The 23,813-nt window shown below is 43.3% G+C and overlaps 1 protein-coding gene across 2 annotated transcripts in view; it reads right to left on the bottom strand.

Moving 5' to 3' along the window:
* LOC140725806 (uncharacterized) overlaps positions 1-23,813 on the bottom strand; it is a 120,635-nt gene that overhangs the window by 33,303 nt on the left and 63,519 nt on the right. The window contains exon 5 of one of the 2 annotated variants that reach the window (XM_073041767.1): positions 221-417. The exons of the other annotated variant lie outside the window; for it this stretch is intronic. Within the exon in view, the coding sequence (XP_072897868.1) occupies positions 221-417 (197 nt within the window). The remainder of the gene's footprint in view (positions 1-220; positions 418-23,813) is intronic. 2 annotated transcript variants of the gene reach the window in all.

Raw genomic sequence — 23,813 nt, 5'->3', positions numbered from 1 at the left:
ATTTCACCACACCCACTCACTGAAATTCTGATCAGCAAGTTTCCTTTACTCCATATCCCTATAGGACTTGGCAGTATATCATTGTGTGAGGGATTGGCCCTGGGCCCATGCTCGATCTCTAGGCTAGATATAGACTCAAATAAAGGAACTCAGAGTGATTGCTCTTCCTTTGAATCCTAAGTCCTCTACTTTTAAACCATCACAATATAATTCCCAGCACCTTGGTTGCACTGATCTTTTGGATCCTCTTCGTCTGTAGGTACTGGAATATGGCAGAAACTCCATGCAGGCAAATTTCATCCAAAGGCTTCTCCAATGGGTTTCTCTCCAGGTATAGAATTTCCAGATTTTGCAAATGATCTAAGTTTGCTGGGAGATGAGATATGCGATTACAGTTCAGTAGAAGCTTCTGTAATCCTGTGGGAACACAACAAGTTTAAGCACTATAAAACATTCATGTTAGCTGCACCGAATTTTCAAGGTCTCCATTACTCTCTATTGGGTCCTATCATTTGTTAAGCTGTTCCACTCTCTCTACTGTGACTCAGAAATAGGTTTAATATTATGGATGTATGGCATGAAATTTGTTGTTTTGCACCAGCAGCAGATCATAAGACACAGGAGCAGAAGTAGGCCATTCAGCCCATCGAGTCTGTTCTGCCATTCTATCATGGGTGATTGATCCTGGATCCCAATCAACCCCATACACCTGCCTTCTCACCATATCCATTAATGCCCTGACCAATCGGAAATTATCAGCTTCCGCTTTAAATATACCCATAGACATGGCCCCCACTGTAGTCTGTGGAAGCATTCCACAGATTAATTACACATTGGCTACAAAAATTCCTTCTTACCTCTACTCTAAAAGGTCACCCCTCAATTCTGAGGCTGTGCCCTCTAGTTCTGGATACCCCCCACCATCTTCTCCACATCCACCTGATCTAGTCCTTTCAACATTTGATAGCTTTCAATGAGATTGCCCCACATTTTTCTAAATTCCAATGAGTACAGTCACAAAGCTGCCTAACAGTCCTCTATGTTAACCACTTCATTCCCAGAATCATCCTCGTGAACCTCCTCTGAATTCTCTCCAATGACAACACATCCTTTCTGAGATATGGGGTTCAAAACTATTGACAATACTCCAAGTGCAGCCTGACTCATGTCTTATAAAGCCTCAGTATTATCTCCTAGCTTTTATATTTTATCCCCCTTGAAAGAAATGCCAACATTGCACTGCCTTCTTTACCATAGACTCAACCTATAAATTAACCTTCGGAGTCTTGCATGATGTCCCTCTTCACCCTCTTCACCTCTGATGTTTGAATTTTCTCCCCTTTTAGATAATAGTCTGTACTATTGTTCCTTTTACCAAAATGCATTATCATACATTTTCCAACACTGTATTTTATCTGCCACTTTTTTGCCCATTCTCCCAATTGTCCTGCTGTGATTTCATTGTTTCCTCAGCACTACCTACCTCTCCACCTATCTTCATATCATCAGCAAACTTTGTCACAAAGCCATCAATTCCATTATCTAAATCACTGACAAACAATGTGAAAGGTAGCGGTCCCAATACTGACCCCTTAGGAACAGCACCAGAAAAGGCCCCTTTTATTCCCACTCATCAAATTTTGCCTGTCAGCTATTCCTCTATCCATGCCAGTATCTTTCCTGTAACACCATAGGATTTTATCTTGTTACGCAGCCTCGTGTGGCATCTTATCAAAGGCATTAGACATTGTTACGAATGAGGAGCAACTCTGATGGGCAGAAGGGTGCAAAGTCGCCCCCCCCCCCTTTTTGAGAATCGCAAAATCGCTATTATTTCGGGTCTGATACCAAGGAAATGAGAGAGATAAACAGCTCATGTCAGTTAATGAGAGAGAGACAACGCAGAGATACACAAAAGTGGAATGTCTCCTCCTAACAAAAGTGGAACGGAACCACTGATTACTGCTATTGTCTCTTGGAGAAGGAATTGTGTATTGAGTACTGTTCTATTCATTGATACCCCTCAGGGGGCAACCAGAGTGGTCTGGTTGATGGGTTGCATCATCCCAACCTGATTGACACTTGAGACCCCATGAGTGGGGATAAAAGTAGGGTCTGGGGGAACACCCCTCAGACGCACCAGGAGAGACGCTACGAGACTGGTGGGGGCTTGTGTGTGTGTCCACCCTTGCCTGGGTGATGAGTCCACCACGGAATGGTCTAGCTAAAGGATGGAGGGGTCATACATGAATGGCCACAACAACAACGCATCGACGGATCAAGATCGTAAAAGGAAAGTCGGCAAGTCAATAGCTGTTACTCTCTCTCTCTCTCCAACAATTGCAACACAGCAACCAACAACTACAGCAGCCTGCATGAACTGAACTGAACTGAACTTTATATTTCCATCGGACAATTCATTATCCTCTAGACAATGATAGAGCTTATTTCTTATTGATTATTATTATATCCGCACTTTTAGGTTTAGTATTGATGATGTATATTATCTGTATATTTGCATTGATATTATTTTTGTGTATTTTTACTAATAAATACTGTTAAAAATAGTATCACCAAACTCCAACGGATACTCCTATCTTTGCTGGTAAGATACCCAGTTACAGGGTTCGTAACAACATTAAGACAATAAGATATAGGAGCAGATGTAGACAATTTGGCCCATTGAGTCTGCTCTACGATTCAGTCATGGGCTGATCCAATTCTTCTAGTCATCCCCACTCCGCTGCCTTCACCCCATACTCTTTGATGCCCTGGCTAATCAAGAACCTATCTATCTCTGCCTTAAGTACACCTAATGACCTGGCCTTCACAGCCACACGTGGCAACAAATTTCACAGATTTACCAGCCTCTGACTAAAGTAATTGCTCTGCATCTCAGTTCTAAATGGACGTCCTTCAATCCTGAAGTCATGCCCTCTTGTACCAGAATCCCCTACCATGGGAAATAACTTTGCCATATCTAATCTGTTCAGGCCTTCTAAAAATCCAAGTAAATGACATCTACAGCCTCTCCTTTGTCCACCCGGCTTGTTACTCCCTTGAAGAACTCTTAACAGATTTGTCAGGCAAGATTTCCCTTTAGAGAAACCATGCTGACCTTGACTTACTTTATCATTTGTCTCCAAGTACCTTGAAACCTCATCCTTAATAATGGACTCCGACATTTTCCCAACCACTTAGGTTAGGCTAATTGGCCTATAATTTCCTTTCTTTTGCCTTCCTGCTTCCAGGACCATGCCAGAATCAAGTCATTCTTGAAAGATCATAATCAATGCATCTGTTATCTCTTCAGCAACTTCTCTCAGGTCTCTGGTATGTAGTCCATCTGGTCCAGGTGACTTATCCACCTTAAGACCTTTTTCCTTTACAATAGCAATGGCACTCACTCCTGCTCCCTGACACTCTTGCCCTCTGGCACACTACTAGTGTCTTTCACAGTGAAGTCTGATGCAAAGTACTTGTTAAGTTCACCAGCATCATTTTCCAGTGGTCTAATATCAACTCTCATCTCTCTTTTACTCTTGTTATAACTGAAAAAAACTTTTAGTATCTTGCTTTATATTATTGGCAAGATTGTCCTCATATTTTAACTTTTCTTATGGCTTTGTTAGTTGCCTTTTGTTGGATTTTAAAAACTTCCCAATCATTCAAATTCCTACACTTTTGCTACCTCATTTGCCCTTTCTTTGGCTTTTATGCAGTCCTTAACTTCCCTTGTCAGCCACAGGTGCCTACCCCTTCCATTTGAAAACAACTTCTGCTGGGGAATATATCTATCCTAAGCCTTGTGAACTATACCCAGAATTTTCAGCCACCTCTGTTCTGTCGTCATCTCTGCCAGTATCCTCCTCCAATCCACCTGGGCAAGATCCTATCTCATGCCTCTGTAAGTCCATTGTGCTACTAATATATCTGACTTATGTTTCTCCCTCTCAAATTGCAGAATGAATTCAATCATATTATGATCACTGCCTCTTAAGGGTTCTTTTACATTAAGCTCCCTAATAAAATCTGGATTATTACACAACACTCGATCTAAGATAAGCTCAAGCACAAGCTGCTCTAAAAAAATCTCGTAGGCATTCAACAAGTTCCCTCTTTTGTGATCTGACACCAAACTGATTTTCTCAACCCCCTTGCATATCGAAGTCCTCCACTACAATTGTGACATTGCCCTCATTATATGCCCTTTCCAGCTCTTCCTGCAATCTCAGTCTCACATCTTGGATACTATTTGGAGGCCTATATACGATTCCCATAATTTTATCTTTGCAGTTTCTGAACTCCACCCACAAAGATTCAACATTCCCTGACCCAATGTCACCTCTTTCTAAAGGTGTAATTCCATCTCTTACCAACAGAGACACACCATCGCCTATGCCTCCCTGCCTGCCCTCTTGATACAAAGTATATCCTTTGATATTAAGCTCCCAACTATGACCTTGTTTTGAGTCAAGACTCAGTGATGCCCACAACATTATAGTGACCAATCTCTAATTGTGCCACAAGTTCATCCACCTTATTTGACAGGACGGGATGTACCCCAGGCTGCTGTGGGAGGCAAGGGAGGAGGTTGTTGACCATCTGGCAATGATCTTTGCATCATCAATGGGGATGGGAGAGGTTCCGGAGTATTAGAGGGTTGCAGATGTTGTTCCCTTATTCAAGAAAGGGAGTAGAGATAGCCCAGGAAATTGTTGACCGGTGAGTCTTAAATCAGTGGTTGGTAAGTTGGAGAAGATCCTGAGAAGCAGGATTTATGAACATTTGGAGAGGCAGAATATGATTAGGAATAGTCAGCAATGGCTTTGTCAAAGGCAGGTCATGCCTTATGAGCATAATTGAATTTTTTGAGGATGTTACTAAACACATTGATGAAGGTAGAACAGTAGATGTAGTGTATATAGATTTCAGCAAGGCATTTGATAAAGTACCCCATGCAAGGCTTATTGAGAAAGTAAGGAGGCATGGGATCCATGGGGACCTTGCTTTGTGGAGCCAGGATTGGCTTGCCCACAGAATGCAAAGAGTGGTTGCAGATGGGTCATATTCTGCATGGAGTCGGAAAACAGTGGTGTGCCTCAGGGATCTGTTCTGGGACCTTTTCTCTTTGTGATTTTTATAAATGACCTGGATGAGGAAGTGGAGGGATGGGTTAGTAAGTTTGCTGATGACACAAAGGTTGGAGGTGTTGTGAATAGTGTGGAGGGCTGTTAGAGGTTACAGCAGGACATTGATAGGATGCAAAACTGGGCTGAGAAGTGGCAGATGGAGTTCAAATAGTAGGTCGAATATGATGGCAGAATATAGTATTAATGGTAAGACTCTTGGCAATGCGAAGGATCAGAGGGATCTTGGAGTCCGAGTCCATAGGACTCTCAAAGCTGCTGCGGAGGTTGACTTGTGTGCAGAAGAAGGCTTATGGTGTATTGGCCTTCATCAACCATGGGATTGAGTTTAAGACCCAGGAGGTAATGTTACAGCTATATAGGATCCTAGTCAGACCCCACTTGGAGTACTGTGCTCAGTTCTGGTCACCTCAGTACAGGAAGGATGTGGAAACTATAGAAAAGGTGCCGAGGAGATTTACAAGGATGTTGCCTGGATTGGGAAACATGCTTTATGAGAACAGGTTGAGTGAAACTTGGTCTTTTCTCCTTGGAGCGACAGAGGATGAGAGGTGACCTGATAGAGGTATATAAGATGATGAGAGGCATTGATCATGTGGATAGTCAGAGGCCTTTTCCCAGGGCTGAAATGGCTAGCGCAAGAAGGCGCAGTTTTAAGGTGCTTTGGAAGTAGGTACAGAGGAGATGTCAATGGTAAGTTTTTTACACAGAGGGTGGTGAGTGTGTGGAATGGGCTGCCGACAACGGTGGTGGAGGCGGATATGATAGGGTCTTTTAAGAGACTCCTGGATAGGTACATGGAGCTTAGAAAAATAGAGGGCTATGTGTAACCCTAGGTAATTTCTAAAGTAAGTACATGTTCGACACAGCATTGTGGGCTGAAGGGCCTGCATTGTGCTGTAGGTTTTGTATGCTTCGAACTCACCGATTTAACTTTAGCCTAATCATAGGACAATATACAATGACCAATTCACCTACCAACCAGTTCATCTTTGGATTATGGGAGGAAAGCAGAGCACCCAGTAGAAATTGGTGGGAGAATGTACAAACTCGTTACAGGCAGCGGCAGGAATTGAACCTGGGTCACTGGTACCGTAAAGTATTGTGCTAACCAATACGCCACCCCGTAAATTGTAATTTATAGTTATTGCAATGTACTGAAAGAACATCGAAGGATGTACATTTCATCGAAAGGACTGGCAGGAAGGCATATGCGTTGGTGCCACACATGAGGCTGCTTCACAAGATAAAATCCTATGGATTTACAGAAAAGGTACTGGCATGGATAGAGGAATGGCTGACAGGTAGGAGCACTGAGAGGGATTAAGGGGGCATTTTCTGGTTGACTGCCAGTGACTAGTGGTGATCCTCAGGGGTCAGTATTGGGACCGCTATTTTTCCACATTGTTTGTCAACGACTTGGACAATGGAATTGATGATTTTGTGGCAAAGTTTGTGGATGATATGAAGATAGGTGGAGGGGTAGGTAATGCTGAGGAAGCAATGCAATTGCAGCAGGACTTAGACAAATTGGAAGAATGGACAAAAAAGTGACAGATGGAGCACAGTGTTGAGAATGCATGATAATACATTTTAGTAAAGGGAACGATAGTGCGGACTATTATCTAAATGGAGAGAAAATTCAAACATTAAACATGCAAAGGGACTTAGGAGTCCTCATGCAAGAATCCCAGAAGGTTAATTCCTAGGTTGAGTCTGTGGTAAAGATGTTTGGCATTTACTTCTTTCTTTTTACAATATTTTTATTCAGAAGAAAAAACAAGATTTACAGAGTGCAACACATCTCAATATAACTTGTGTACATTCATATATTGTGATAAAAATTGATCAAAATGTTATAGCATAACACATAAAGGTATGCCACACTGTAATAAAAAATTTTAAGATAGGTCATACATCATAAAATAAATTTTTTATATATATAAAAAAGTCAACCCCTACCAACTACCAAAGAAAAAAGCTGATGGATGATAATGGATAATCAGAAAAAAACATATTCGCTTAAGAGAAGATAAAAATATACATAAAAATCTGTGCACTGTTAAACTTTATAAATTGGAAAAGTAATTTAGGAGAGGTCCCCAGGTATCATAAAATGATTGTTTCGAATTTAGACTGAGCAGCGGATCTTTTCTAAATTTAAATAAGACATGATATCACGTAGCCATTGAAGATGTGTAGGAGGGGTAGACTCCTTCCATTTAAGCAAGATTGCTCTCCTTGCTAAAAGAGAGGTAAAAACTCAAACCTGTAGGTTAGGAGTATTTAAAGTTATATCTTCATTTGCAATAATACCAAACAAGGCAGTAAGAGAATTTGGGTCAAATTGGACCCTAAAAAGTTGTTAGAAGGTATGGAATACTTCCCGCCAAAACTTCTCAATTTTAGGGCAAAACCAAAACATATGAATGAATTTACTTCAAGGGGAAGAGAATATAAAAGCAAGGAGATAAAGCTGAGGCTTTATAAGACATGAGTCAGGCCACACTTGGAGTATTATCAATAGTTTTAGGCCCCATATCGCAGAAAGGATGTGTTGTCATTGTTGATGTGTTGTGAGAGTTCGGAGGAGGTTCACAAGGATGATTCTGGGAATGATGGGGTTAACATATGAGGAACATTTGGCAGCTTTGAGCCTGTACTCACTGGAGATTAGAAGAATGCGGTGGGAGGGGGATCTCATTTAAACCCACTGAATGATGAAAGGACAAGATAGTGTGGATGTGGAGAGGAAGTTTCCTGTGTTGGGGGTGTCCCAAACTAGAGAGCACAGCCTCAAAATTGAGGGGCAACTCTTCAGAATAGAGTTCAATAGGAATTTTTTCAACCAGAGAGTAGTGAATCTGTAGAATGCTCCGTAACAGACTGCTGTGGAAGCCAATGCCACAGGTATGAAATTAAAGTGAAAATTGACAGATTCCTGATTTGTCGAGGCATCAAAGGTTATGGCAAGAAGGCATGTGTATGGGGTTGAGTGGGATCTGGGATCATTTATGATGGAATGGTGGAGAAGACTGGATGGGCTGAATGGCTTAATTTTGCTTTTATGTCTTATGGTCAGAGGAGTGATACTTCAAGAATGTGGCATTCATCATTAAGGACCACCATCACCCAGGTCATGCCCTCTTCTCATTGCTACCATTGGGTAGGGGGTAGAGTAGCCTGACGGCACACACATAACAATTCAGGAACAGCTTCTTCCCCTCTAACACCTGTTTTCAGAATGGACATTGAACTTATGAACACTACCTCACTACTTTTTATTTCTATTTTATGCACTACTTATTTGACTATTTAATACAGACTCACTGTAATTCATGTTTTTTTCTATTGTTATGTATTGCATTGTACTGCTGCTACAAGACAACAAATTTCACAACATATGCCAGTGATATTAAACCTGATTCTGATTTTATGTTATGTATTAAATTGAACATAGTAACTCAGCTGGAAAGGGTTGGGGTCAGGTTAAGAAATTGGAAGTTACCAGAGGCAGTTATGTTGAAGTTATATAGAACAGTATTAATACTTCAGAACAGAATATAAATCAGGAAATAATTGTGTTTATAACAATTAATGATTACAGACATCATGTAATGTGGACAAATTACACTGGCTACGATTTAACCATATAACAATTACAGCACGGAAACAGGCCATCTCAGCCCTTCTAGTCCATGCCGAACGCATACTCTCACCTAGTCCCACTGACCTGCACTCAGCCCATAATCCTCCATTCCTTTCCTGTGCAATTTTTTTTTTAATGATAAAATCGAACCTGCCTCTACCACTTCTACTGGAAGCTCGTTCCACACATCTACCACTCTCTGAGTAAAGAAGTTCCCCATCACATTACCCCTAAATTTTTGCCCCCTAACTCTCAACTTATGTCCTCTCATGTGAATCTCCCCTACTCTTAATGGAAAAAGCCTATCCATGTCAACTCTATCTATCCACTTCATAATTTTAAATACCTATATCAAGTCCCCCTCAACCTTCCACACTCCAAAGAATAAAGACCTAACTTGTTCAACCTTTCTCTGTAACTTAGGTGCTGAAACCCAGGTAACATTCTAGTAAATCTCCTCTGTACTCTCTCTAATTTGTTGACATCTTTCCTATAACTCGGTGACCAGAACATTTCACAATACTCCAAATTTGGCCTCACCAATGCCTTGTACAATTTTAACATTACATCCCAACTCCTATACTCAATACTCTGATTTATAAAGGCCAGCATACCAAAAGCTTTCTTCACCACCCTATCCACATGAGATTCCACCTTCAGGGAACTATACACCATTATTCCTAGATCACTCTGTTCTACTGCATTCCTCAATGCCCTACCATTTACCATGTATGTCCTGTTTGGATTATTCCTACCAAAATGTAGCACCTCACACTTATCAGCATTAAACTCCATCTGCCATCTTTCAGCCCACTCTTCTAACTGGTCTAAATCTCTCTGCAAGCTTTGAAAATCTACTTCATTATCCACAACGCCACCTATCTTAGTATCATCTGCATACTTACTAATTCAATTTACCACCCCATCACCCAGATCATTAATGTATATGACAAACAACATTGGACCCAGTGCAGATCCCTGAGGCACACCACTAGTCACCGGCCTCCAACTTGACAAACAGTTATCCACCACTACTCTCTGGCATCTCCCATCCAGCCACTGTTGAATCCATTTTACTACTTCAATATTAATACCTAACGATTGAACCTTCTTAACTAACCTTCCATGTGGAACCTTGTCAAAGGCCTTACTGAAATCCATATAGACAACATCCACTGCTTTACCCTCATCAATTTTTCTAGGAACCTCTTCAAAAAATTCAATAAGATTTGTCAAACATGACCTTCCACCCACAAATCCATGTTGACTGTTCCTAATCAGACCCTGTCTATCGAGATAATTATATATACCATCTCTAAGAATACTTTCCATTAATTTACCCACCACTGACGTCAAACTTACAGGCTGATAATTGCTAGGTTAACTCTTAGAACCCTTTACGCCAATACGCCAATCCTCCAGCACCAACCCGGTCTCTAATGACATTTGAAATATTTCTGTCAGAGCCCCTGCTATTTCTACACTAACTTCCCTCTATGTCCTAGAGAATATCCTGTCAGGACCTGGAGACTTATCCACTTTTCATTCTTCAAAAGCGCTAGTACTTCCTCTTCTTTAATCATCATAGTATCCATAACTACCCTACTTGTTTCCCTTACCTTACACAATTCAATATCCTTCTCCTTAGTGAATACCAAAGAAAAGAAATTGTTCAAAACTTCCCCCATCTCTTTTGGCTCCACACATAGCTGTTCACTCTGATTCTCTAAGGGACCAATTTTATCCCTCACTATCCTTTTGCTATTAATATAACTGTAGAAACCCTTTGGATTTATTTTCACCTTACTTGCCAAAGAAACCTCATATCTTCTTTTAACTCTTCTAATTTCTTTCTTAAGATTCTTTTACATTCTTTATATTTCTTGAGCACCTCATTTACTCCATGCTGCCTATATTTATTGTAGATCTCCCTTTTCTTCCGAACCAAGTTTCAAATATCCCTTGAAAACCAAGGCACTCTCAAATTTATAACCATATATATAACCATATATAACAATTACAGCACAGAAACAGGCCATCTCGGCCCTTCTAGTCTGTGCCAATGCTTACACTCACCTAGTCCCACTGGCCTGGAAACAGTCACCCATTTCAATTCAAGTTCCCATTCCCAAGCTGATAATTCTGTCCATGACCTCCTCTTCTGCCAATGATGAGGCCAAACTCAGGTTGGAGAAGCAACACCTCCTATTCCATCTGGATAGCTTCAATATTGGTTACTCCAATTCCCTCACGTTTTTCTATCAGGTCTCCGCTCAGTTTCTGTCATTCCACAGAAAAGAACTCTAGCTTGCCCAACCTCTCTGTCAAAATTGCAGGGTTAAAATTTGTGCTAATCTGTCAAGATGGCAATTGCTCCCATGGTCGACATCTTGTGGAATGACCACGAAAGGATTATTTCATTTTTTTAAATGTCTTTTATGTTTGTTTTTCATGTTGAATGTGATTCTGGAACTGTTGGCACCTGTGATTTGCAGCATAGAAATTATTTGGGTATTCCAGCACTCTGCAGTCTTCTGCAGGATTCTGGGAGGCAGAGGCAGAGGCAGAGAATGTGATCCTCCTGGCGAGAGGACTGCAGGATGGGTGCGAGCCAATGTTCGACTTCATTTCACTGATTAAAGCTTCCATTGTTCACCAATTAAAATGATAAGGGAGACTGAAATATTCAGGCTAATGTGGAAGATGAGTGCTGGGCTGCCTGCCCTTTTGATCATTGGTAGGATCACTCTGCTATGGAGAGGGGAGACTGCCTTTTGATCATCAGTGGGATCACTCTGCTGCCAGAGAGGAGAGACTGTCTTTTGATCAGTCTGCTGCCGGAGACAGAACAGGCAGTTGTTGTGCCTGGAGAATATTACCCAGGTTTTCTACACTTTGGATATGGACTTGGACCGTGGACTATTTCAGTCTTATAATTTTTTATATTCTGTACTTTTTGCCCAATCTTTCTCATTTTTGGCATCAGGGAGGGAGATTTAGGCAGGTTGATGTGCCTGATCTGTTTTTGTTCATGCTTTTGTGTGGGGAGGGGAGATTTGGGAATTGATGATCATGCTGTCATTCTTTTCTTTCTTGGTTTTGTGGCTATTGGGAGAAGAAGAATGTTAGAGTTGTATACTTTGATAATAAATGAACCTTTGAACAGAACAGTGTGCAGAGATTTTGTCCAGCTTTTCTCTGTGTTAAACCTCACTCAGACAATAGTCAAGTTAATAAACATGAGAAAATCTGCAGATGCTGGAAATCCATAGCAACATACACAAAATGCTGGAGGAACTCAGTAGGGCAGGCAGCATATTTGGAAAAGAATAAACAGTTTATGTTTCGGGCTGAGACCTTTCATCAGGACTGGAAAGAAAGAAGAGAAATTATATTAAGAAAGTGGAGGAGGGAGGAAAAAGTACAAGTCAAGATGATAAGCTGTCAGCGACGGTGTGTAGGTATAGTGCAATCACCCAGGCTGAACAACTAACTCTTGTACAGCCTTTCTCTGTATTAAAGCTCACTAAGACAGCAGTCAAGACGATAAGCTGTCAGACACTGTGTGCAGACATAGTGCAATCACCCAGGCTAAACATGACCTTTGAAAGCCCAGCTCTTATACAGCCTTTCTATTCAAGTCTGGAAACCAAGGTCACCGAGCAGACCACGACAAGATAAAGATGCAAGTAAAGGGTTCTAGGGTAGCATTTACTATTGGATAGTTATTTTACTAGCTTTCAAATATTATTGGCCTTCAACACAAGGATTTAATTGATTATTAACACCTGAAATATGTATTGTGATTAGCACTTAAATACGAAAATGATGGGATTCAGAAGCGTGCAAAGTTTCCATTGGACAAGGGAAGCACAGGACCATCTACAGGACTGTTTTGAATTGGTGGACTGGACTGTATTCAGGGATTCATCTTCAAACATGGATGAGTATGTTGCAGTTGTTACCAACTTCATTAAAACCTGTGTGGATACGTGTGTGCCCACAAAGACCTACTGTACATTCCCAAATCGAAAGCTGTGGATGAACCAGGGGGTACGTAATCTGCTTAAGGCTAGATCTGTGGCATTCAAGTCTGGCAACCCAGGCCTGTACCAAAAAACCAGGTGTGATTTATGGAGGGCTATTTTAAGGGTGAAGAGACAATTTAGAACGAGGTTGGAGGCGACATCGGATGCATGACAACTCTGGCAGGGTCTGCAAGACATTACTTCCTACAAAGAGAAACCCAATAGCATGAATGGCAGTGATGCTTCACTGCCAGATGAAGTCATCAATACCTTCTATACACGCATTGAAAGGGAGAACACAACTACAGCTGTGAAGATCCTTGATGCATCTGATGACCCTGTGATCTCCATCTCAGAGGCTGATCTTAGGCTGTCTTTAAAGAGAGTGAACCCTTGCAAGGTAGAAGGTCCCAATGGAGTACCTGATAAGGCTCTAAAAACCTATGCTAACCAACTAGCAGAAGTATTCAAGGACATTTTCAACCTCTCACTGCTATGGGCGGAAGTTCCCACTTGTTTCAAAAAGGCAACAATTATACCAGAAGAATAATGTGAGCTGCCTTAAAGACTATTGTGGGACCTATAGTAATGTGGAGCATATTAATGGACACTGGATACCCCCCTAATCTTCTTATATGATGGTCATAGTATTTTTATTGCTTTGGTTTGTTATTTTGTTTATTACAATTTGATTAATGTTCAGTTGCACTAGCAATGGTAATATTTTAGTAGGTTAATTGATGGTCACAAGGAGCAAAGCTTATACAGGCATTTGGGGGCAGCTGAGGGGTCTTGGGGGACGGCAGTGCGCATGTGATAGAGTATTCAATAGACAATAGACAATAGGTGCAGAAGTAGACCATACGGCCCTTCGAGCCTGCACCGCCATTTTGAGATCATGGCTGATCATCTACTATCAATACCCGGTTCCTGCCTTGTCCCCATATCCCTTGATTCCCCTATCCATAAGATACCCATCTAGCTCCTTCTTGAAAGCATCCAGAGAATTGGCCTCCACTGCCTTCCGAGGCAGTGCATTCCAGACCCCCACAACTCTCTGGGAGAAGAAGTTTTTCTTTAACTCTGTCCTAAATGACCTACCCCTTATTCTCAAACCATGCCCTCTGGTACTGGACTCTCCTAGCACCTGGAACATATTTCCTGCCTCTATCTTGTCCAATCCCTTGATAATCTTATATGTTGCAATCAGATCCCCTCTCAATCTCCTTAATTCCAGCATGTACAAGCCCAGTCTCTCTAATGTTACAAAGGATGAACAACTCTGATGGGCAGAAGGGTGCAGAGTTGCCCATGCCCCCCCTTTGGAGAATTGCAAACTGTTACTATTTCGATGCTGCTAACGAGAGAGTAAGAGAGACAAAAGAAAACATGCCAGGACATCTGTTACTGATAACAGCCTGAGAGAGAGTTATGTTTATCCACCATGTTATGACTCCCGAAAGACTTATGGCTGCGGAGAGGGCTGTTTACGTGGTACCATCCTGCTCATTAAAATTCCTCAGTGGACAGCCAGAGTGGGCTGGTTTGATGGGTTAAGCCATTCAAAACTGATTGACACCTGAGACCCCATGAGTAGGGATAAAAGTGAGGTCTGGGGAGACACCCCTCAGACACACCAGGAGACGCACCAAGACACACACTAGTGAGCACTGCTTAAGTGTTGGAACCCACGAGAAAGTGTGGGGGCATCGGAGACCGAACAAAGGATTGGTCAATTTTAACTCACAGTGTTTATAGCGAGGCCGGTGGGGGCTTGTGTGTGTGTCCACCCTTGCCTGGGTGACGAGTCCACCACGGAATGGTCTAGCTAAAGGACAGAGGGGTCATACCTGAATGGCCACAACAACACATCGACGGATCAAGAAAGTAAAGGAAGGTTTGAATGACTGTAGCTGTCACTGTTTGCTCGCCCTCTTTCTCTCTCTCTCTCTCTCTCCCTCCCTCCCTCCCTCCAATGGTTACAACAAAAGAATCAACAACTACCTCAGCCTACATGAACTGAACTGAACTTTATACTTTCCTATGACAATTCATTATCCCCTGGACAACGATAGAGCTTGTTTATTATTGATTATTATTATACCCACACTTTTAGGTTTAGTATTGCTAACTTCTATTATCTGTATATTTGCATTGGTGATATTGATTTGTATATTTTACTAATGAACACTGTTTTGAAAATAGTACCAGACTCCAATGGATACTTCTATCTTTGCTGGTAAGACACCCAGTGACGGGGTACGTAACACTAACCTCTCTGTGTAAGACAGTCCTGACATCCCAGGAATTAACGAGAACGGCCCCGCAGCATGCTTGGTAAGCTGATGCGTTTGTGTTCCGGTATTTCCAGAAAGGTAAATAAAGACGTTATTTTAAACTTCTGCACGCCTGGAAGTCCCTTTTGTGTCCAAGTGTGCAACAAATATTGGAGGCACCGCTGAGATTATTAACGTCGCGCTGTGTGGCAACGAGGACATGGATCGCCGTTGATTGATAGCGGGAGTGCGCAGCTTCAGGGCGTGGCTATACCACACATAATGGATTCGGAGGAGTTGGCAGAGGCCTTGTCTCAGAGACTATGGCTTTTGCAACTGGATCAGCTCAAAGAGTTGTGTGTGGAAGCTAAGATCCCATATGAAAATGTTACCACAAGGCAAATGTTAATTAGACGAATTACTGAATCTATGGACAATGTAATAAAGGATGAAGGGGAGGAGGTTATGAAGTACTATCTAAGGACAATGATGGAATCAGTTGAGCAAATAAGAGGAAATACCGGAAACACTGGTAATGGAAAAAAAGTAGACAACACAGCACAAACCAGCCAGAGAACAGCTGAAGAAATGAGCTTGGCAGAAAAATACTTACAGCTTCAGCTAAACAGTCAAGCTCTGCAGGATGAAGTTTGGAGGCTGAATGAAAGAGTGAACAGTGCATCTTCAAGTCAAGCTTCAGCTCCACAAAATGTGTTGCCTACAGCTGCAAACCGGCTCCCGGAAGTGACAATAAGGAGAGAATTCAAGATCTGGGGTCAGATCGGGGAAAAGGGACAGAAGGACAAACTCTCATACACAAACCTGATGCATCAGATTGACAGAGGCCTGAGTAGGGGATACAGTGAGGTGGAGGTCATGGAAGCGGTGATCAAGTCAATCAGTCCAGGTTTGAGTATTCGTGATATGCTCGAGATAAAAAGTGAACTGGCCCTTCCTTGACTGAAGACAATATTAAAGGGACATTTCAACAAGGACAGCTTTATAGATTTATATCACAGACTGGTAAACATAACACAAGACAGTCGTGAGTCTCCCCAAAATTTCCTCTTTAGAGCAAATGAGTTAAAAGAGACGCTGTTACTTGCTTCAAAAGAAGTAGAGTCAGACGAGCAGTACAGTCCCGAGCTCATCCAGAAGAGAGTCTTGAGGTCAGTTAGTACTGGGCTGTCAAATGACCATATCAAGTTTCAGCTTAAGCCTTATCTCGACGATCAGAGAATGACAGATGAAATACTCATCGACAGGATGAATGAAGCAGCCAGTGTTGAATCAGAAAGACAGTCCAAGAAAAGAAAGAACACAAGCAGCAGAGTCCCAAAAGTAAATGAATTACAGACAGAAATGCAGAGCAGTCAGTAGAGTCAGGGTGTAGCCAAAGCCAGAGTGGGGGTTCTAGAGCAGTCAGATGAAGTTGTGAAGCCTGGAAGCCGTAAAGCATCTGTTGTAGCTAGTTCAAGAGACATAGAGCTTTATGAAATAGTCAGGCTGCTGAAAGAAGAAATGGCTGAAATAAGGAAAAGCATAACTAACTCTCAAGGACCCACCAGCCAAGTAACAATCAGTGTTAGGAGAGGATGTAAAGCATGTCAGGAGCAGGGAACAAGTGACCAGTGTGAACACTGTTTCAAGTGTGGACAGCCAAGGCACCTTTCAAGAGGCTGTAGAGGACAAAGAAGGCTGGCAGGGAAATCTGACAGCAATGTGACAATCCGGCCTGTCACAATCCCAGAATCATCAGCTCCAAGCCCAGCTGGACCAGATGACAAGGTGCATGAGCTTCTTTGCGAGAGAATCAGGCAGCTGGAGGTGGAGTTAGAGAAAATTGGGAAGGCTGAACAACAGATGGTGGGTGCTACCTATGCCAGTCATCTTTCTTTATGTCACTAAGCCAAGCTGACAGCTCTCATCGGGAAGAAGTGCATGGTGGATTGTTTCTTTGAGGGAGTAGCAACACAAGCACTATGGGATACCGGCTCACAGGTCACTATTATTAATGAAAAGCGGAGAGAGTCCTGTTTTCCACATGTCGGGGTATGGAACACGGGTGAGAACGAGAAACTTGTGGGCAAAGCAGCAAACCAGACACCCATACCCTTTGCAGGATAGGTTGAGCTGAAGTTCAAGTTGGGATCAAATAGGGGCCCAACGCCAGAGCTGCTTGTGCCGGTGCTTGTCTCTAATCAGCCAGGAGTAGCAGAGCCACCGATCATCGGCTATAATGTAATTGAGCGGCTAGTGATGAATGGAATGGAGCAGCATCCAGAAGTTACACCTGCTGCGGTAAGAGACGCTTTTTCCATTGACTGCAAAAAGGCAAATGAGTTGATCCACATAGTGTAGAGCAGTGACCAGGATGACAAGGAGGGCGTGATGAGAGTTGGAAAACTAAATATAGTGATTCCTGCAGGCCAGACCAGGGAGGTTAAGTGTAGTGTGAGGACAGGGCCCCTTTCTGCAAAACAGGAAGTTCTTTTTGAACCAGATGAGATCCCAAAGTGGCCAGAGGGGTTGAATATTACTGACACCGTCATCTGTCTGCAGAAGGGAAATTGGTCTAGGGTGGTTATTCCCGTTACTAACAACAGCAACCATGACATTACTCTCACCCCTCGCACAGTGCTGGGACAGCTACAACAAATTAAAGGTATTTACCCAGTGGATGCAAGGCCAATCAATGCCAGTGTAAACACAGCAAAAACAGCCAGCACTAGTGAAAACACTGCCAGCACAGCCAGCGCTCCTGAGAATCCCAAAGAGAAACACAGACAGCTGGACACTTGCAACCATGAGACATGGGACCCTCCAGTGTCTGTTGATCACCTGACTCCAGACCAGCAGGAAAGTTGAGCCAGATGCTGCGAGAAGAGTGTGCTGAGTTTTCAAAAGATGAGAGTGATTGGGATGCATTCCATCTCTGCAGTTAAAAATCAGACTGAGCGACACAATTCCTGTAAGGCGCACTTACACTTCTGTACCCAAACCACTCCACAAGGAGGTGAAGGAGTATGTGGAGGACCTACTGAATAGAGGATGGATTCAAAAATCCCGGTCCCCATACTCATCACCAATAGTCTGTGTTCATAAGAAGGATGGGAGTTTACGTCTATGCGTGGATTACCGTGATCTGAACCGAAAATCCATCCCTGACCGTCACCCCATCCCTCGAGTGCAAGATATGTTGAACAGCCTGAGTGGGAGTGTATGGTTCTCGGTACTGGATCAGGGCAAGGCGTACCATCAGGGTTTCCTTGAGGACAGTAGCAGACCACTTACAGCCTTTATAACACCTTGGGGCTTATATGAGTGGGTAAGGATCCCCTTCAGCCTGTCCTCAGCCCCTGCAGAGTTCCAGCACAATATGGAGGAGTACCTCATGGGTTTGAGGGATGGAACATGTCAGCTGTATTTGGATGACAATCTTGTCCACAGCCAGTCTTTTGGAGACCATCTGCGGGATATGAGAGAGGTGTTACGTCGCTATCAAGCACATGGGGTAAAACTGACAGCTAAAAAGTGTGAAGTACTTAAAGACAAAGTGAAATTCCTGGGAAGGATTGTATCCAAAGGTGGCTATTGCATGGATCCTGCTGAGATAGCACCAGTACAAGCACTCAAAGACCGCAAACCTGAGACTGTGGGAGACCTGAGGAAAATGCTGGGGTTCCTATCGTACTACCGCCCATATGTCCCAAACTTTTCACGCATTGCCAAGCCGCTGTACAGTCTGTTATCCACCGAGAAGACCCCAGGAAGTAAGGTCCAAGGATCAAGTGTAAGTAGGAGTAGGGGGAAATGTAAGGAGTCAGACCAGCTATCCTCAAGCCAACCGATCACCTGGACTGAAAAACACCAGGAAGTGCTCTGCCAGCTGTTACAGTACTTGCTGCGTCCACCACTCCTAGGCTATCCCGACTTTGAGAAGCCGTTTGTGTTGCATTGTGATGCCTCTCAGGAGGGGCTGGGTGCAGTACTGTACCAGAGACAACAAGGCAAACTGGTCGTCATAGGTTATGGGTTGAGAACACTAACTGCACCAGAAAAGAATTACCACCTCCATTCTGGAAAGTTAGAGTTTTTAGCAATGAAGTGGGCCATTTGTGAAAGATTTCGTGAGTTTCTATATTATGCACCCTCATTCACTGTCTACACCGATAATAATTCCTTAACCTATGTGTTGACCACCGCAAAGCTGAACGCCACAACACACCGGTGGATTGCGGAGTTAGCTGACTTTAATTTCTCAATCAAGTATCGGCCTGGGAAAGTTAATGGAGACGCGGATGTCTTGTCACAGATGCCACTTGATATGGAGCAGTACATCCGCACATGCTCACAGGAAATGGAGCCAGAGACAATAACAACTGTCACACAGGCACTCCAACTCAAATCACATGGACCTGAGCCCTGGTTGTGTCCAGCCACTATCACTGCAGTATGTACTGATGTAGAGCATGAAAGACTAACTTCCACAGTGGCAAAAATCTCCACCGAGAACCTAAAGAAAGCACAAAAGGGTGATCCAGTCATTGTCAAGGTGTCATGACAGGACAGTGGCCTCATCAAAGGGGAAGAGACTGGTGTGATGACACCTCTGTTCTAGTAAGGGACAGAAACAAGTTGTATCTCAATAAAGACGGCATGCTGTACAAAAAGTTAGCGGCTCAAGATCAACTAGTGTTACCTAAAACATTCCATCAGCTGATATACAAGGAGCTGCATGAGGAGATGGGACACCTCGGAGTGGAGCGGACACTCAGCCTGATATGAGATCAATTCTATTAGCCTCATATGCAAAGAGATGTGGACCATTATGTGACCAAGGTGTGTAGCTGCCTGAAGTGGAAGCATCCGAACAAGCCAACTAGAGCACCACTGGTTAATGTAGTAACCACATATCCTTTTGAGGTGGTTTCAATAGATTACCTGCATCTGGAAAGCTGTAAAGGAGGTTATGAGTATATCCTGGTTGTCATTGATCACTTTACGCACTTTGCCCAGGCATACACGTGTACCAACAAGTCAGCAAAAACTGCCACTGAAAAGATCTTTGGAGACTTTGCGCTCAAGTTTGGATTTCTGGCCAAGTTGCATCATGATCAGGGCAAGGAGTTTGAGAATAAGCTGTTTTCCAAGCTGGAAGAATACTGTGGCATCCAAGGCTCACGCACAATGCCTTACCACCCAGCTGGAAATGGTCAGGTTGAGAGATTTAATCGAACACTCCTTTCCATGCTGAGAAATTTGACAGAGGAAGCCAAGTCAGATTGGAAGAGCTCCTTAGCCAAGGTCTTACATGCATATAACTGTACACCCAGTGAAGCAACGGGATATGCCCCATACTACTTCCTCTATGGTAGAAGCCCACGACTACCTGTGGACATTATGTTTGGCCTGACACCAAGTGACCAGAGCACTTCTCACAGCGAATATGCCAGTAAGTGGAGAAGGCGGATGCAAGAGGCATATAGGGTGGCATCTCAGACAGCTCAGAGGAAGCAAAATAGAGCAAAGAAGCAGTATGACCGAAAGACTTATGGAGTGGAACTACAGCCAGGGTGTAGAGTATTAGTGCAGAACTTCAGGGACAGAGGAGGACCCGGGAAGCTCAGGTCTTATTGGGAGGAGCAAGTCCACATTGTAACCGAGAGGAAGCACAAGGACAGTCCAGTCTACATCGTACGACCTGAGAGAGGCCCAGGAAAGACTAGAGTCCTACACAGGAACCTGCTACTGCCCTGTGACTTTCTGCCTGTGGAAGAAGATGAGCAGGGGAAAAAGAAAATGCGAAAGAAAAAGCCAAACACAGATAAGAAGAGTGAAAGGCAGGAAAAACAGAAGGACAGAGACCTGGACAGTAGTTCAGAGGACGAGAGTAATTGGAGGTTCATCACCACACGACCAGCAGAATCATTCGACCCGTTCAGAAGCCAGCTGAGAGTGGAAACTGAGGAGTTCCAACCACAAGCAGCTGACAGGGAACTGGAGCAAGGTGGCGAGGAAGATGAGTGTCCAGAGGAAGGTAGGATGGAACCAGAGATGGAGAGTGGAGAAACTGCAGGGGCTGAGCGAGAGGCATTATTTGATGAAGCAGACGAGATGGATTTTGAGCAGCGGTCAACTTCCATAAGAAAGTATCCTTTCCGACAAAGAAACCCACCCAAGATACTTACATATAACACATTAGGCCAACTATCAGTCGAACACAGACCACTGATATATAGGACACTGGAACAGGTGTGACATGTGTGGGTCTGTGTAATGGGTTATGGGGTAGACATAGGGTTAAAACCTTCAGTCTGAGATACACAGCCCGCACAAGTAGCACAGCAGCACTTGAGATATTATCTGGCCAGTGAGGCCGGTTGCTGATACATGACATAAAGAGGAAGATGCATGTCATGTCAAAGACTGTTGCTGTACAGAGAGTATCTTGAAAGACTGACTCCTTTGTAACTTACCACTATAACTCACCAGTTGAAGACATGAGTACCCTGGGAAATCTATCATGTCGGGACGACATTCATATTGAAGGGGAGAGTGCGGGACCTATAGTAATGTGGAGCATATTAATAGACACTGGATACCCCCCTAATCTTCTTATATGATGGTCATAGTATTTTTATTGCTTTGGTTTGTTATTTTGTTTATTACAATTTGATTAATGTTCAGTTGCACTAGCAATGGTAATATTTTAGTAGGTTAATTGATGGTCATGAGGAGCAAAGCTTATACAGGCACTTGGGGGCAGCTGAGGGGTCTTGGGGGATGGCAGTGCGCATGTGATAGAGTATTTGAGAACGGCCCCGCAGCATGTATGGTAAGCTGATGCGCTTGTGTTCCGGTATTTCCAGAAAGGTAAATAAAGATGTTATTTTAAACTTCTGCACGCCTGGAAGTCCCTTTTGTGTCCAAGTGTGCAACACTATCACCCAGTAGCACTCACATCTACAGTGGTGAAATGCTTTGAGAGGTTGGTCATGACTAGTCTGAACTCCTGCCTCAGCAGGGACCTGGACCCTTTGCAATTTGCCTATTGCCACAATAGGTCAACAGCAGATGCAATCTCCATCGCTTTTCCCATGGCTTTAGACCACCTGGACAACACAGGCACCTACATTCATCGACTATAGCTCGGCATTTAATAGCATCATTCCCATAATCCTGATTAAGAAGTTGCAGAACCTGGTCCTCTGTACCTCCTTCTTCAATTGGATCCTTGACTTCCTAACCGGAAGACCACAATCTGTGTGGATTGGTGATAACATCTCCTCCTCACTGACAATCAACACTGGTGCATCTCAGGACTGTGTGCTTAGCCCACTGCCTTTCCCTCTATTTACACATGACTGTGTGACTAGGCATAGCTCAAATACCATCTATAAATTTGTTGACAATACAACCATTGTTCGCAGAATCTCAGGTGGTGACGAGAGGGCGTACAGGAGTGAGATATGTCAACTAGTGGAGTGGTGCCACATCAACAACCTGGTGCTCAACATCAGTAAGACGAAAGAGCTTCAGGAAGGGTAAGACAAAGGAATACATACCAATCTTCATAGAGGGATCAGAAGTGGAGAGAGTGAGCAGCTTCAAGTTCCTGGGTTTCAAGATCTCTGAGGATCTAACCTGATCCCAACATATCCACGCAGTTATAAAAAAAGGCAAGACAATGACTATACTTCATTAGGAGTTTGAGGAGATTTGCCATGTCAAAAAATACACTCAAAAACTTCTATAGTATTAGGTAACAAACCGGGTCAGGTCACAGATCTCTCAGTGGGTGAGCATCTGGGGGACAGTGATCACCACTCCCTGGCCTTTAGCATTATCATGGACAAGGATAGAATCAGAGAGGACAGGAAAAATTTTAATTGGGAAGGGCAAATTATGGGGCTATAAGGCTAGAACCTGTGGGTGTGAATTGAGATGATGTTTTTGCAGGGAAATGTACTATGAACATGTGGTCAATGTTTAAGAGTCTCTTGCAGGATGTTAGGGATAAATTTGTCCCGGTGGAGAAGATAAAGAATGGTTGGGTGAAGGAACCATGGGTGACAAGTGAAGTGGAAAATCTTGTCAGGTGGAAGAAGGCAGCATACATGAGGTTTAGGAAGCAAGGATCAGATGGGTCTATTGAGGAATATAGGGTAGCAAGAAAGGAGCTTAAGAAGGGGCTGAGAAGAGCAAGAAGGGGGCATGAGATGGCCTTGGCAAGTAGGGTAAGGGAAAACCCCAAGGCATTCTTCAATTATGTGAAGAACAAAAGGATGACAGGAGTGAAGGTAGGACCGATTAGAGATAAAAGTGGGAAGATGTGCCTGGAGGCTGTGGAAGTGAGCGAAGTCCTCAATGAATACTTCTCTTCAGTATTCACCAATGAGAGGGAACTTGATGACAGTGAGGACAATATGAGTGAGGTTGATGTTCTGGAGCATGTTGATATTAAGGGAGAGGAGGTGTTGGAATTGTTAAAATACATTAGGATGGATAAGTCCCCAGGACCTGATGGAATATTCCCCAGGCTGCTCCACGAGGCAAGGGAAGAGGTTGCTGAGCCTCTGGCTAGGATCTTTGTGTCCTTGTTGTCCACAGGAATGGTACTGGAGGACTGGAGGGAGGCGAATATTGTCCCCTTGTTCAAAAAAGGTAGTAGGGATAGTCCGGGTAATTATACACCAGTGAGCCTTAC

This window comes from Hemitrygon akajei, chromosome 3 (genome assembly GCF_048418815.1).
Source record: "Hemitrygon akajei chromosome 3, sHemAka1.3, whole genome shotgun sequence".
Lineage (NCBI taxonomy): Eukaryota > Metazoa > Chordata > Chondrichthyes > Myliobatiformes > Dasyatidae > Hemitrygon > Hemitrygon akajei.
The sequence above is the reverse complement of the archived record's forward strand: the minus strand, read 5'-3'. Positions and strand labels throughout refer to the sequence as shown.